At 51.4% G+C, this 16,526-nt stretch overlaps 1 protein-coding gene across 1 annotated transcript in view; it reads right to left on the bottom strand.

The window, feature by feature from the left end:
- LOC134051787 (voltage-dependent N-type calcium channel subunit alpha-1B-like) overlaps nt 1–16,526 on the bottom strand; it is a 288,493-nt gene that overhangs the window by 183,741 nt on the left and 88,226 nt on the right. The window contains exons 4-5 of the mRNA XM_062505763.1: nt 5,338–5,429; nt 2,136–2,288 (exon numbers count right to left, since the gene is read on the bottom strand). Coding sequence (XP_062361747.1) covers nt 2,136–2,288; nt 5,338–5,429 — 245 coding nt within the window. The remainder of the gene's footprint in view (nt 1–2,135; nt 2,289–5,337; nt 5,430–16,526) is intronic.

Genomic DNA, 16,526 nt, shown 5'->3' on the forward strand with positions numbered 1-16,526 from the left:
CTCCTTAATGCACCTCTGTGCAGATGAGGAGCACTTAGATTTTAAAAAGCTTTGTGGGTTGCTCTGCTGTTCTGCTCCCAGGGGATGCAGTGCCAGGAAACCTCAGCCCAGTCTCCTTTCCAGAAGCAGCATTTCCCACCCAGCAGCTGGAATGGATCCTCAGAACTCACCCAAGGCAGCTCTGCAGCCCTGGAGCACGGAGTGACCAGGCACAGGCACCTTGCCCTCCTGCTCAGGGGCTGTGGGAGCTGAGCCACAGCTCCCACTGAGCTGCCAGCGATGCCTTCAGTTTAGCTTTTATATTTTTCAGATTCTCTACTGCCTTGGTGTGTAACTCTGAACTTCATATAAAGTGTTATCACAATAAAACAATCCTTTTCCAGCCCCAGAACCAAGGGCTTGCAGCTTCAGGCCCAAGAAGTGCAAACAGCAGAGAATTGAGGAGAGAATCTGGTAGGATGGGACTGCAGAACCTGGAGTTGGAATTGGACAATATGGAAATGGACCAAAACTTATAAAAGTGTAAAAACTGGTGACTTGGGTCCATCTTGGGTGGAGCCTTGTACTGCCCGAGGTGAATCCTTTGAAGGCCTTTTAATAAATCTCTAGTTTATTCCTTTAATTCTGTCTGGCCTCTGCTCCAGGTCAGCCTCTTTAGGCATCAGCAGCTGCACAAATGCAGCACAGGCAGCAGAGCTCCAGCTGCCCTCCCCATTCCGGGCTGGAATGCACCCAGCCAGCCACAGGTGACATTACCCATGACAAAAACCTGTCCTGGGTCCCCAGAGCTGGTACAGAATCCCTTGGTCACCACAGATGGCAGAGATGAGGCTGCAGGGAGCACACACGGCTTTGGGGGTGAAGAAAATCCTCCCTCAGCAGGAGTCAGCTGCGAGGGCTCTGCCTGCAGCTGCCTCCTGCACACAAAGGATGCACAAACATCCCCTGCCTTGTTTGCAGTCTAATAGACCTGAAGATGCTCCTGGAAAAACCCAACCCATGCTCATCCTCCCCAGCACGAGCTCTGCTGCTCCCTCCACACCCATCCTGTCCCTGCTGTCCCTGTCCCTCTGCCATCGCTGCCACAGCCCCTTGCAGGGGCCACACCGCCCACAAAGAGACTTTTTCCTCCAGGAATTGCCATGATTTTCTCACAAGTCACAACTCCCAGATCTCCTTCACAACCTGTGTTATGTTTTTCCAGCAGGAACATGAGCAAGAATTCCCTTTGCAAATCTCTATGCACACTGAGTGTATTAAACTGTTCCCATCTGAAAGCACTGTGAAGGATGCCCAGAGATTTGGCAAGGATGTTGTTTTATTTCCATTGGATTGCATGGAAATAAATCACTATTAAGACCTATTAGTGATAATGACTGAAAATACAAGGCTGTGTTTTAAAGAAAGTCAATCGCACATTAAAATGCAACGATTTGAAGACAAGAACCACACTTTAATGTGTGTTATCAGATAACAAACACATATTAACACCACTATAAAGGAATGAGATGGAAAGAATTTAAGGTCCCTCCCAGCCCAAAGCATTCCACAATTCCATAATTTGACACAGCTGTTCCCAGCCAAGAATCCCTGGGATCATCCTTCTCCACCTCCATCTTCTGGAGTTTATCACAGTCACTCAGTCCCACTCAGTCACAGGCAGACACAGATTTACCCTTCAGTGCCCAACTGCCCTTCTCTGAAGGTCATTTTTATCCTTTCTCCATCAGAGCACTCCTTGCCTTCCATCTACTGTCCTTTTATTTTTTGGTTGCTCCCAGACTTTTCAGTGTTTGACTATTCCACACCTAAGTTTCCCCAGGAACCTTCCCAGGAACCTCAGCCGTTATTTGTATGAAACAACAGGAATTTGGTTCTGTGCTTCTGCTATGAAAAAAAAATTATTTTGGGATAGGAGGCCCTAAGAACTTTCATCTCACCCTTGGGCAGACTGGGAATAGCCCAGAGGCATCTGGGAGAGGAGAATCTGTCCCAGTCCATGTAAGGGTGGGCACAAAATTCTGTTAACTCTCAGAATATGTGGGTAAGGAGAGAGACAATGCAGGGAATGTGGAAGAGACAAAAGGAAAAGCAGCACAGAAGCAGGAGAGAAAGGTCCAAAGGCCAGAGCTCACCTGTCTCGTTGGAAAAACAGGTTTTATGGAATTTGCCCATGTAAAACTCCAGCCCAATGATGGCAAACATCACGATGGCGAAGAAGAGGAGCAGCCCAATCTGCAGCAAGGGCACCATGGCCTTCATGATGGATTTGAGGACAACCTGCAGACCTGTGGGGACACAAAAACACCTCAGAGAGGGAAGGAAAAGGGGGCTTTGGGAGGGGGGAGAGGCTGGGAGAGAGGGGCTGTCCAAGGGACAATTCAGGATTGGCAATACCAAGCAATGCTGCTTTTCCCAGGGCTATAAAATAACTTCCTGCCATGTGAGCAGGAGAGACATTTGGGGGTTATCCTTTTCTGATGTCTTTTCTTCAGGTGACAGATCCAATGGTTTTTCAAGCTTCAGAGGCACTCAAAGGATTTTTCCGGAAGCTGCTGGAGCCCTGAGACTCAGCCTGGAGTTGGACCAGGTCCTTGGGGAAATTGTGGTGCAGCTTTGAACTCTACCTAGGACACCTTAGGGCCAAGCAAGCCAGCCTGGTGTAGAGCAGAGGGAAGAAAAGTTTATTCCCTCTTCTCCACAGATATGCTGGAAGTGTCAGCTTTATCCCACCAAATATACACAGTGGCTGGACTCTGTGGTAATTAAGAAATTGGTGTTAAATTGTTATTACTGTTATTATTTGACTGTACTGAAATGTAAGTGAGACCATAACAGGAGATTAAACCTCAGCTAATACAGTTATTTAGCTGCATCAGGGACTCTTACAGATATTTAGCAAAATAAATTCCAATTTCTGTCTGTACACACGAGGCTAAAGCATTCCTTTGGAAGGAATATTATGGTGGTACTTGAAGACATCAGGCAGGATTTGGGCTGCAGAGAAAACCTGTCCTGAGGAACTCCAAGTGAGGGCAAAGAGAGCATTTCCCAGCATCTCATATTGTCACTGAGTTTGAGAGTGGAGGAGGGAAGCAGAACCCTGTGGATGAATGTGGATGGATCCTCCCCGTCCCAGGGATGTGACCCCATTGTCCCAGGGATGTGATCCCATTGTCCCAGGGATGTGATCCCATTATCCCAGGGATGTGACCCCATTGTCCCAGGGATGTGACCCCATTGTCCCAGGGATGTGATCTCCCAATGTCCCAGGGATGTGACCCCATTGTCCCAGGGATGTGATCCCATTATCCCAGGGATGTGACCCCATTGTCCCAGGGATGTGATCCCATTGTCCCAGGGATGTGATCCCATTGTCCCAGAGATGTGATCCCCCTGTCCCAGGGATGTGATCCCATTGTCCCAGGGATGTAATCCCATCGTCCCATGGATGTGACCCCATTGTCCCAGGGATGTGATCTCCCAATGTCCCAGGGATGTGATCCCCCTGTCCCATGGATGTGACCCCATTGTCCCAGGGATGTGATCCCATTGTCCCAGGGATGTGACCCCCATTGTCCCAGGGATGTGATCTCCCAATGTCCCAGGGATGTGGTCTCCCTAACCCAGGGATGTGACCCCATTGTCCCAGGGATGTAATCCCATCGTCCCATGGATGTGACCCCATTGTCCCAGGGATGTGATCTCCCAATGTCCCAGGGATGTGATCTCCCAATGTCCCAGGGATGTGATCTCCTTGTTCCAGGGGTGTGATCCCATTGTCCCAGGGATGTGGTCTCCCTAACCCAGGGATGTGACCCCATTGTCCCAGGGATGTGACCTCCCATTGTCCCAGGGATTAAATCTCCCTGTCCCAGGGATTAAATCTCCTTGTTCCAGGGATGTGATCTCCCTGTCCCAGAGAGTCTGGGCTGCTCAGGTCCTGCCTCTGCCTCCACACCACACAGAACAGCCTTGCTGCTGTCCCTGCCCCAGGCTCTGCAGAAACAAACTCTGCCCCCAGGGCTGCCCATCCGCAGCAGCCCTGAAACTCATTTTCAATTAAGGGCAGGGGAGATGAGGGAGAGAGGATGGAGATGGAGGTGGCTGATGATATCCTGCAGATGCACACAACAAAACCCTGCAGTGATGGGCAGCAGCTGCCTTGGTGGCCTGTCCTGAGGGGTGGGGTTGAAGGATCTTCCTTGTCTTGACCAGTGACATTTAAAAAAGCATCAAGGTCTCTTTGACAGGAAATATACCGAGGGTATAAAAGGGAAGAATATTCCGTGTTTGTGTGTGGTTGCACCTCAAGGTTATACATTTACTACAGGGGAAAAAACCTGTAAAATATTCTGCTTTCACCACGTCACTAAAAACCTGAGAGCAATTATTGTGGGGAAATGTGCTGGTCTAGGACACATCCCCAGGTGGGAGCACGTGTCCCACAGCAGGACAGGGACAGATGTGAGGGGCAGCCTCACTTTTGTGACACCCTCAGACTGTCATTGCCATACCTTGTACAGGCTAAAGGTCCAGGAAACAACAGCCAGCAGCATCTCCTTGGTGGAGACCCTGCTAACAAATGCCACCTTTCCAAGGATCTCTCCTGAGTGGGAATTCAGATTGATGCTGTGCCCATGAATGGATCCTGATTTCAGGATTTTTTGGTGCTGTCATTGCCCTCAGGTAAATTCAGGGAACACCAGAGCATCCCACAGTGCTGCAGCTCCTTCCAGCAGCCCTTGCTGGAGGGTACAAATCTCTGAATTCCACATCCAGGAATGAAAATGCTCCTGGAAGTGATCCCTGCTGGGAGCAGAGCAGCTGAGACTGTGACAAATGAAAAGGCAGAAAGCCACGGTGTGGGCACTGGGATGGTTTCAGTGTGTGATGCAGCTCCTCACTGGAGAATTCAGACCCTTCAGGTTCACACATAAAATATATAAATTGAGTAAGCAAGGGCAGATCCCACCAGCTCTTTCCCTTTATTTTCTCCCCCTTATTAAAGGGGTAAAGTCCTCAGTGCGGGATGCTCAGAAGATCCAAGCTGAAAAGCCTGAAAGCGGCAAAAATTCTGCTCTCAGGTCTTCACACCCCAGAGAATTAATTCACCCCCAGAAGCAAAAGGGTCCTTGGACAAATCCCTGCCCCTCACCTGCAGATTTGGGAGCGCTGAAATCAGCACAAAGTGGGATGAGAGACAACCAGACCCTGCCAAGGGCAGGAGCCAGCGACCCCAGAGAGGCAGGGGGAGAAAATACTGCTCAGGAAAGCAATAACACCCCAAACCTACAGAGCCCTTGGGCTGTGACACGGCCTTGTCACGACACTCACTTGGGATTCCCGACACGAGTTTCAGGGGCCGCAGCACCCGCACAGCTCGCAGGGTCCGCAGGTCAAAATCAGTCCCAGCAGTCGCCAGAATCCTGAAGGGAAACAGGAAAAAAAAAATCCAGATTAAATGTAAATTCCTCTTTTTGAAGCATGGATAAGTGTGGTGTAAAACCAGCAAATATTGGAGCTGCTTTAAACTCTGCAGCCGTGATCATCTTGTGGATTGTGTTCACTGAAAGGAATTAATTCCCACAAACTCCAGGGCTGCTGGAGGAAAATCCCCAATCTCTGTCTGTTTAAGAGGCCACTGGATATCCTCAGGCTAGTAAAGGGCTGCACCCTCTGCCCAGGAAAGCACAGCCCAAAAGGAGACAGAGAGAGGGAACTGAATCCCTCAGTTATGCTGGAAATTACCTGCCAGAACTTCCTATAATAAATCCACAAATTCCTCAATTTGATGTCTTGTGTTTCCCAACACTTGAAGCAGTTTCTGCACATAGTTTGTTCTCTGTGTGCAAAATTAATTTTTGTTCAGAGAATCCTCTTGGAGGAGAACAGGCAGAGAGCAGGGTGTGAGTCTGAGACACTGAAATCCAGCCCTCAGAGCAAAGGAGGGGGCAAAGGAGGGGACATCACTTAAAAATGTGATGCTCTGCACAGAAAATGAAATGGATTCCCTGGTTTAGGGCACAGCAAGGGAAGAAATATTGTCCCAGTGTCCAAAAGTCCCAGTATGAGAACTCACTAAGCACAGAGAGCACAGCACAGCCACCTTCATCAATTCCTGCAGCCCTTCCTGGGATGCTTCAGCAAAAACATCCTTTGTTTGGGCCTGAGCTCATCTGAAGGTGGGATTTAATGATCCTGGAGGGCTTTTCCAACCTAAACAACTCTGATTCTAACACAAGCCAACCCAACACCCCCCACCAGCCCTCCATCCACTGCACCACTCCCAGTGACCAGGAGAATTTGGTCCTTTTTCCTCCATTTCCTGATAACAGGAGCCCTTTTTTTTTTCCATTTTCTTGCTAACAAGAGCCCCTTTTCCTCCATTTCTTGACACCAGGAGACCTTTCTGCTTAGCTTCTCGCTAACAAGTGCCCTTTTTGCTAAGTTTTTTGATAGCAGCCCTTTCCCCTCCATTTCTTAATTATGGGAGCCCTTTTCCCTCAGTTTCTTGATGCCAGGAGCCCCTTTTCCTCACTTTCTTGCTAACCAGAACCCCTTTTTCTGCAGTTTCTTGGCACCAGGCTGCTGAGCATTCAGCAGTGATCAGCCACCATGAAAACCAGCACAAGGAAAAGCAGAGTTTTCTGAAAGCAGCCGTACAATTGCACTCTGAGCTGTGCAGGAATGGCTGTGGCAGTGCAGAGAGCACTCCCAGAATAAATCCCTGTCCTTAAGTCACTGACTTAGCCTGGCCCAGGGAAGAGCAGGCTCAGCATTGCTGGGCGGAAAGGTCCAGACTCCATCAGCAGGAGGTGCTGGAGATCAGGTAAAAAACCTGCTGGGATCTTGGATGGCAGGAGGCAAAAGCCAGCCAGGACCTGAGGAGCTGACTATTTATTCTATAGGACACCTGTCCCCACATTTTCACGACCTTAAAATTCCCATGACATCAGCTCCATGCATGCAGTTGGAGCACGAGCAACAGGAGAAAATTTAAACCAAGAACCAGCACGTGCAGAGCCTTCTAATTTAATCTTCTGCACCCAGGCCAATGATTTCATCCTCTGCTCCCTTCCCTCCATCCTCCCGGCTTAATTGCTCACTTACGGACCTGTGCAGTGTGGGAACAACACAGGGAGGAGATAATCCTCAACATCCACCTTGGATGATGCTCCCAACAGCACATCAGTCTGCACTGAGCCAGGGCGGGTTTGTGCCGTGACAAGGCAGAGCCTGCCTTGGGACAAGCTGAGAGGAAGGGTCCTTCATGCCCTTCTTGTTATGGTTTTAAATTCAAAGAGAAAACAAGAGGAAATGGGTGCCAGTAAATGTTCCTATGGGTTGAAGTCTTCATTCAATAATTCTTTTCTTCACGGGCTTGTTGTTAAAACCAGCCCATTCAACTCTGGCAACACACACAAAGCCCCTTTCCCAGGAAAAAAATCCTGGGTTTGACCATTTAAGTCATGAATTCTGACATAATTTTCACTGTCAACCCCCGGTTAACCTGCACAGGACATCCTAGAGCCATCACTTCCCATAGCTGCAGAGCTGCTCCACAGATTCCATCACATCCCACTCAAATCCCACAGACGACCCAGCAGGGCTGAGCTGTCCTGCTCCCTCTGCCTATGAATCCACCACTCTTGGAAAACAAAACAGCCCAGGTGTTGTCTAGACAGGTAAAAAACAGCTGCAGGCTAAAGAAAACTGGAAAAAAAATCATAGAATGGTTTGGGTTTCTCTGGGCACCCTGTGCCAGGGCCTGCCTACCCTCCCAGGGAACAACTCCTGCCCAATATCCCATTTATCCATCCCTGCCCTCTGGCAGTGGAAGCCATTCCCTGTGTCCTGTCCTTCCATCCCTTGTCCCCACTCCCTCTCCAGCTCTCCTGGAACCCTTCAGGCCCTGCCAGGGGCTCTGAGCTCTCCCTGGATCCTTCTCCTCTCCAGGTGAGCACCCCCAGCTCTCCCAGCCTGGCTCCAGAGCAGAGGGGCTCCAGCCCTTGGAGCAGCTCCATGGCCTCCTCTGGACTCTCCAGCAGCCACTGAGGGGCTGAGGGGGCAGCTCTGGGGCTGAACCCCCTGGGAACCTTGCAGGTCACTGAGGCAGGGGCTGAGAAAGCCCAGGCTGGGCATCCAGCACCTTCCCTGCTCCAGCCAGAGCTGGATCCTGCAGCCTCCTGGTATTCCATGCCCACCCCCAGGACTCTGCAGCCCCAGCCAGGCTGTGCCAGCAGTGGAACCAGGGCACAGGGCGCCCTGAGGCTTTTAAGAAATGTTGTGGTGTCAGCATCCATGCCAGGAACCCTCAGGATCTGAGGAAGGACCCAGGGCAGCAGCTGGAGCGCAACAAAGCAGCTCAGGAGGGGAAACTGTGCCAGGGTGGGGATGGTGCCTTCTCCCCCTACAAAAACAAAGCTCATTTACAGGATTCCAGTGCCCTAAAGTGCCTGAAAAAGCATCTCAGTGAGGGGGAGACCCTAATTAACATCATCTGGGGCATTTGCCAACGTGCTACCTTTGTTTTACTTTTTCCCTCTGAAAGCTCATAAAAGCCACTGCGAGTTAGGTCAGGACAAGTGAGAAATCATCCTTAAAAGTAAGAGAAATGGAGAGATCAAAGAAGCCAGCTGACAGGCACATCCCAAAATCCTGATGGAGCATCCCTGGCTGCACAGCCAACAGCTGAGAACAAAGCAGAGGTGATGGGGGACCCCGTGCCAGAAGAGAAAATCAGTTAAGAAAAGTAAAAGCAAAAAGGAAAAAATCAGATTTTAGGTGGTGAGTGGCTCGATCTGCAGCCATTTCTGTGTCTCAGTGGGGTGTACAGGACACAGAGATTGAACATGTTTGGGATGTTGCCTTGGATTGCACTTTCAAGGGTTTAAGTGCAACAAAATCAATTCCTCCATGGAAGTTGTCTTTTTTGTGACGGCCAAACACCAAACCTTTCTTTTTCTTGTGCTGCTGAGGAGGTCCTGGGCACCCACCCTGCCATCCCTGGGGGCTCAGGACCATGGCACTCATTCCCCAATTTCCACAACACTTGATTAAATGCTGCTTCTCTCTCTCTCTCTCCTCCACTAGCGAGCCCTGACTGACAGCTCTTCCCAGAGACAGCCCAGCTGTGGAATAAATGCTTGATAACTTTGATTCCAGCAACGCCTGGAATAAATTATGAAAGCAGCTTGTTCCTCTGGGTATAAAAGAGAGCAAAGAACGAAGGGAAAGTTCCTTCCCTGAACATTCTGATAACATAAATAATTAGCAATCCCTTCCTGTAAGGGCCTGGGAGCTCAGGATTGATTTGTTCTGGATCAGCAAGACCCCAGCTGCCAGACGTGGGGGATGAGCATCCTTAGTGAAGCCTTGAGCAAAGAAAATGCCTTGGAATTCCTTCAGGTTTAGCCCCAGTGCTCCAAATCCTGAGGATTGGAGAGGGGAAAAGCAAGCCCTGTTCCTCAGGATCATCCCCACCTTGTCTGGGAACCACTGATGCTTCCCATGGGATCTCACCTCTGGATAACACTGGTGCCACTGGTGAAGAGGAATCACTAGAATAACTTATAAGTATTTTAATTTAACCTTGATAATTTTTATAAACTCTAGTCCTAGAAATAACTCCAAAAACTCTGAGAGAGATAAAACTCCAGTAAATTATCCCCATTTCCAAAACCTGACTTTGAGCAGCCCCGTTCCCAAAACCTGACTGAGCACCAACAATTAACAAGCCTCAGTGACCCCTGGGAATGGAATCCAGTGGGAAAAACAAAATAAATAACTTCATGAAGATTGTCTGAGTAGTTTAAGATGTTTCCCTGTCTGTGGCTCACCTGCAGGCTGACTGTCACCTCTGTCCCTCCCAATGTCTCCTCCGCTACCCACAGGCTGGAGAAGGAATTGGGAAAAGAAATATTGCATCATTCTGGCCCTGAGGTGCAGCAGAGCATCAACAGCAAACAGGCAGCACCTAGAGGTGGCACTCTGTGCCAGCAGGGCACCCCCAGCCTCATTTCCCTGAAGGTTCCCAGTGGATCAGGAAGGCCTGGAGAGGATGAAGCCCACAGGCAAGGGAGAGCCCACCCAGCTGCACCCCCTGAGCACTGCAGGAGGTGCAGGGAGCGTCCCAGGGTCTGCCTGCTCAGAGCCCTCAGCTGCAGGGCACAGCAGGATCAGCCACTGCCACCTCCCTGCCACTGCCACCTCCCTGCCACTGCCACCTCCCTGCCACTGCCACCTCCCTGCCGCTGCCACCACCCTGCCACTGCCACCTCCCTGCCGCTGTCACCTCCCTGCCCCTGCCACCTCCCTGCCGCTGTCACCACCCTGCCACTGCCACCTCCCTGCCGCTGTCACCTCCCTGCCCCTGCCACCTCCCTGCCGCTGTCACCTCCCTGCCACTGCCACCTCCCTGCCGCTGCCACCTCCCTGCCGCTGTCACCTCCCTGCCACTGCCACCTCCCTGCCGCTGCCACCACCCTGCCGCTGTCACCACCCTGCCACTGCCACCTCCCTGCCACTGCCACCTCCCTGCCGCTGTCACCTCCCTGCCGCCCACCCGCAGGCCGGGGACGCTGCGCGGTGTCACCGCGGGATGTCACCGGTGGATTGCCCCACGCAGGACCTGAGGGCAGCGCAGGCACCCAGCCAAGGGGTGCCCGTGGCCGTGCCCTGGCATGTGGCTGTCACTCTCCCAGCTGGCTCGTGCCAGGCCTGCGCTGGCAGCGCCACAGCCCCGAGCGGGGACACGCGGTGACCGGAGCGCTTGGAAAGGTGCCCCTTCCCACTAAGTTTGATTTCACGGCGTGTGAGCTTCATCTTGACTACCAAAGGCACGGAGCGGAGCCCAGCCGGGGCTGATAAATCGATGTGAGGTGCTAATTGCTCAGTTTAGTTGATGGCAGCGCCAGGTTCTGCTGGTGGCTCTGCCACTCTGCGCTGGTGACTCCCCACCAGCTGTCCTGTCCCTGCCACACAAAGGGCCCGGCTTGGCAGGTCTGTGCCTCTCCTTTGGATCACCAATACCCAGCCTAAGCATCCCAGCAGAGCCCTGCATGTTCCATCTGCTCCTGATCCTGACTCCCACACGGACAACACAATGGACAGATCCCACCCTTTCCTTCCAACAGAGCACCTCAGGTTGATCCCCGGCCTGAGATAAACCTGTCTGTTCCCAAACGGATTGTATCCATCAAAACTTTGTGGGGTAAACCTCTCTTTAGCTCTAACATGAAGGGAACATAGGGCGAAGTTAAGTACACCTAGGAAATAACAATATTTGGCACCAAAGGACTTCAGAAGCACAAAAAAGCCATCCAGAAGAAGAGATTCAGAGGGGATCCTGTCAATCCATAAAATACCTCCAAGGGGTCTCAGAGGATGGTGCTGGACGCTGTTCAGTGAGAGGATGAGGAGCAATGGCCATAAACTAAAACACAAGTTCCACTTCAACATGAGGAAGGAATTCTTTTCCTGAGGGTAGCAGAGCCCTGGAACAGCTGCCCAGGGCAGGTGTGGAGTCTCCCCCTCTGGAGACATCCCAAACCCACCTGGACGCGTTCCTGTGTCACCTGCTCCAGGTGACCCTGTCTTGGCAGGGGGCTGGCCTGGATGATTTCCAGAGGTCCCTTCCAATCCCAGCTCTTCTGGGATTCTGGGATTCCCTGGTCTCACCCCAAACAGGTGCATTTCTGAGCCTTTTGTAGCCAGCATTAAATTAATCACCAGCATCCAGCAGTGCCCAGATGTGAACACAAACTCCCTCCTCCTCGTCTGCATGGCAGAAACACTCTCAAGTCCTGGGGGAAGACAGAGCAAAACAGGAGCAGAATCCCCTTCCCAAAGCACCTAAAGCCCACTTTTGTGAGTGTAACTCCTGAGCCAGGCTCCAGGGAGAAGTCGGGGAGGGAGAGTTTCTGGAGCCAGACCCTCCTGTGCTACAGCCAGCCACAGCAGCCAGGCAGGGAGGGCCATTCAAATCCATCACACGAGGATTTGCAGGGCTTGGATTGCGCCCAGGATGAAGGAAGATGTTCTGATTATGAGGTAGCTGCTCAAAGAAGTCCTTGTTGCTGCTAAGCAGGAGAGACAGGGACATGCCCCACTGCAGAGAGGCAAAGGAGGCTCGTTTGCAATCAGCAGTGACAGCTGGCAGGAAAACGCACGCGGCCAAAAGCATTCCTGGGAGCTCACGCTGGGAAAACGGAGAGCAAAGGAGTTAAAACCATCCTGCACTTCACTGGGGCTCGGAAAGTAGGTCACACCTTGAGCCTCAGCCATTAACAGCACAAAGGAGAGATGCTGCTATCTGTCCTTGGGAATGAGTGTCCCAGAATGTCATTCCAGAGGTTTCCGAGGGCAGGAGGTGGGAGCAGAGAGCATTTCCTGGGGAGTCCTGGAGTCACCCACCCCACGGTAAGCTATGAAGGGTTTTGTCTCAGTAGCAGACAAAAGGGGAATTTCAGGATCAGCAAAACCTTTCAAGTATTTTTACTTTAGGGGATGTAAATGAGAGAGCAACAGAACAACATTTGGGGATTGTTTCATTTGTCAAGTTCTAAAATGAAGCATTCCTGGCTTTAAATACATTTTCCTTTTTAGTGGAAGCAATTCTTGTCAAGCCTGCAAATAGTTTTGCCTTGATTTAACGCTTCCATTTTCCCAAAAAAATACAAACTCCCAAGCCCTGTGTGAGTGAAAAACGTCACCCAAAACCAAACCCTGCCTTTCAGAGCTGTGCCAGGAGTGCTGGAGGAGCAGGGCTGTGCTCTCCACGAGCTGGAAGCACAAAGCAAAGAGCACAGGCCAGCTGGTGGGTGGATGGGGGATGGATTTTCCTGCCAGGTGGGCTAACAGGACAGCACAGACTGCAGGAGGACAGAGCTCTGAGTCACCGAAACACATCCCAACCCTCCTTCCCTCCAGGAGCCACGGAGCAGAAGCTCCTTGCCAGGCTGCCCTAGGAGCTGTGATGAAGGCTGTGTTATTTGGAGGTACAGCCACCTCACCCTCTGCACTTGGCCAGCCCCCAGGAGGAGCAGCTCATGAGCTGGGCAGAAAATGTCAGCGCTCTCAAATCCCATCAGTGTTTGAAAAGCAAAATAAAATGGGTGGGAAGAAGAGCTCAGCATTCCCCACTGGTGCTGCTGGAGCTGCCAGGAGAGGGATGGGAGCAGCAGCCAGAGAGGGGAAGGAAAAACACCTGCCAGGGATGGGCACATCTGTCAGGAGGGAAAGGAGACCTCGTGGCAGGTCATTCTTTCCTGGGCCCCTGCACTGCACCCAGCCCCAGCTGAAGCAAGCACTGGACTCTGCAGAGCTGGGGGATGTCCCAGTGCAGCCACCCCACCCCAAATTACTGCTGGGGTGGGCAGATAATGAGAAAAGATCAACACCCGTGTAGAGTGAGATAAAAACATCCACAAAATAAATGGGAAAGCAGAGAGGACAGGGAGGTGATTCCTGCTGCCACATTTGCTGTTCTGTGCTCTCTCCCCAGCCTCCGAGCACAGCCAGAGGGGGAGAAGTGGCCAAAATTAGCACCACCACACCTGGGACTGTGAGACCAGTGAGAGCCCCAAACCCACCAGGAACTCAACCAAGGTGGAGGACTTCACCAGTATGTCAAACATTCCTGGGCTTGCCTTCCTGCAATATCACAAAATACCAACAAACCAGGGCTCCCTGCTGCCATCAGCACCCCCAGCACCTCTGCTCCTGCCTGCACTGGTGTGCTCACCCAGCAGGGACACCCAGGGAGGGACATGGGACACCCAAGGAGGGACATGGGACACCCAAGGAGTGCTGCAGGACATCCAGGGAGGGACATGGGACACCCAAGGAGGGACGTGGGACACCCAGGAGATGTGTGACACCCAGGGAGTGCTGTGGGACATCCAGGGAGGGACATGGGGCATCCAGGGAGTGCTGTGGGACATCCAGGAGATGTGTGACACCCAAGGAGTGATGTGGAACACCCAAGGAATGACATGGGACACGGAAGGAGGAACATGGGACACCCAGTAGATGTGGGACACACAAGGAGTTCTGTGGGACACCCAGAGAGTGCTGTGGGACACACAAGGAGTTCTGTGGGACACCCAAGGAGGTATGTGGGACATCCAAGGAGGGATATGGGGCATCCAGAGTGTGCTGTGGAATACCCAAGAGATGTGTGACATCCAAAGAACAATGCAGAACACTCAGGGAACAACATGGGACACCCAAGGAGGGACATGGGATATCCAGGGATGACTTAAGCCATGGATAAAAGCCAACATCAGGCTCCAGAGGGGCCAGGACAGGACCAGGATTGGTTGCTATCCCCCTGTAGATGTTGAATGGCTCCAATGGCTCCTCAGGGGCTCCAAGGAACCATCCTGAGGGACATCACCAGCGCCCTCCCCTCCAGCTCCCCCCTGTGCCTTCTCAGGAACAGCTGGGACACGAGAGGCGTGCTGGAGTGGAGTTCAGCAAGACCAGAGAACTGCACTCCATCCATTCCAAGGCAATCCCTGTAACAGGGCAGTTCCTGGAGAAAGGCAAAGGCTGGGAAGGCACAGGTGCCTCTCCCAGTGGGAACAGTGGAGGGAGCTGGTTCTGAGTCACAGGACCCTTTGTCTCCAAGCTGGGAGGGCTCTGGGGGAGCTTTTCCCAAGGAATGCCCTGAGCAGGCACAGATTTTTTGTTCCTCAAACACCTCCTGTCCCAGCCTGCTGCCTCAGAGATCCCAAATCCCAGCAGTTTTCCACCTGCCCCTCGCTCAGATGTCCTGTGGTGCCAGTGATCACATAGGAAGGCAGCCCCTAAATCAACAAGGCTGGACTAAAACTCAGGAGATCCTTAAAAAAGTAATAAAATTTAAACTCTCCCTTTGCCTTGTGATCCCTCAGCTTTTGGAGGTAGCTGAGGTCAGGTTTTCAAGCTTTATCCACAAACCACAAAAAGACAGATTTCCAAGTGAAATCAGAAACTCTCCTCTTGCCACAAGGATTGAAATAAGACCTCAGATCTCCTAATCTGACTTGCAGTGTAATATTTCTTCTTTAAATACACACCTTATTGCCCCTCAAGGGATATAATTATTCCTCTTTCCCTGTTTTGTTGTTTTATTTTTGGCCAGAACTCTCACACCAAACATGCAATGTTGTTCTAAGGAAAACACAGTTTGCCAAGACATCTAAAATATTGTGTATTCCCTCCATCTGCTTCTCCTAAATAAACCCAGGGTCTTATCTAATATAATGAGTAGCTGTTGGCAATAATTTCACAGCCATCTGTACCGTGCTTTAAACCTGTTGCAAGCTGGGCTGTGGATAGGGAAAAGTCAGAATTTATTCCTTCAGTATCAAAACCAGAATTTGTAGCTCCCCCCTTCTGTTTTTTAGGATAATTTAGCCATGACAGCTCCCATGCTGGGTGTTTGGGGAGCAGTATTTCATGAATGTGGCAAATAAATGCCATTTCCCCCCTGTTTTTTGTAGATAAAAGCCAAGTTCTGCAGCTGAGAAGGTGCAGGCAGTTCCAGGTGGGTGCTGCCTCCAGGAGCTTGGTCTGCCACCACCATATGAGATCCTTCACACCCCCACAGGCCCTGCTGGGGATCACCAGCCCAGAAAATTTAATTCTTTAATTAAAAAACCTCTTCTGGCTGTACTCAGCTGCAGGAACCACAGCCTGCAAGTTCCCAGCACGCAAATATGTTGGGGAGTTCCTAGGATCATAAAATCCCAGAATATCCTGAGCTCAAGGAATCCACAGGGCTCATCCTGTCCAGCTCCTGGTGCTGCTCCACCCCACCACGAGCCTGAACACAGGGTCCAGATGGCTGATGAGGTGAATTCTCTCCCCAGCCCCACTCCAACAGAGCCTGGACCAATTCATCAGCTCAAAAAAAGAGATGTATTTTGTTATTTTTAACCCTTGTTGTTGCCCTGTGGGAGTGGGGGGGAGCTCCCACAGCCAAACCACTCCCCACTGGCAAAGCTGGGGAAAGAGGGATCCAGCTGTGATTACAGGCCCAGGCTGCCAGATGTGCAGCAAGAGGATGTTTGAGTGAATTTATAACCTTTAGGACATGACAAAGCATCTGTAGGACAGCAGTAATGCTCCACAACTTTGCACAGGATTCCAAAAACACAAAAGTCTTTGGATAAAGAGAATGGGGGGAAGAACAACTCAGTGTCAAGGGAATCTAAAGAACTCGATGTACCCAGGTGAACATGGGCTGGAATTCAGATATTCAGAGATCCCAGCATGGCTTCTGTGTTCCCAAAGGCCACCTCTAATGACCCCAAGGATCTCCTCAACACCAACACAGCTCACACCCATGCTTGCACTCTCCCTGGGCATTGGTTTGCCACTCCTGCTTTCCTCCTTCTCCACCCCATTCTTCTCCACCTTACCCATTCCTTCTCCCCCAGCACAGCACCACAGTCCCCTTCCGAAAGCCAGCACGAGCTCACAGACACTCCCTGGGCAGCAATCAGAGAATGACAAAATGGTTCAAGCTGGAAGGG

The sequence above is a fragment of the Cinclus cinclus genome, chromosome 19, assembly GCF_963662255.1.
Source record: "Cinclus cinclus chromosome 19, bCinCin1.1, whole genome shotgun sequence".
NCBI lineage: Eukaryota > Metazoa > Chordata > Aves > Passeriformes > Cinclidae > Cinclus > Cinclus cinclus.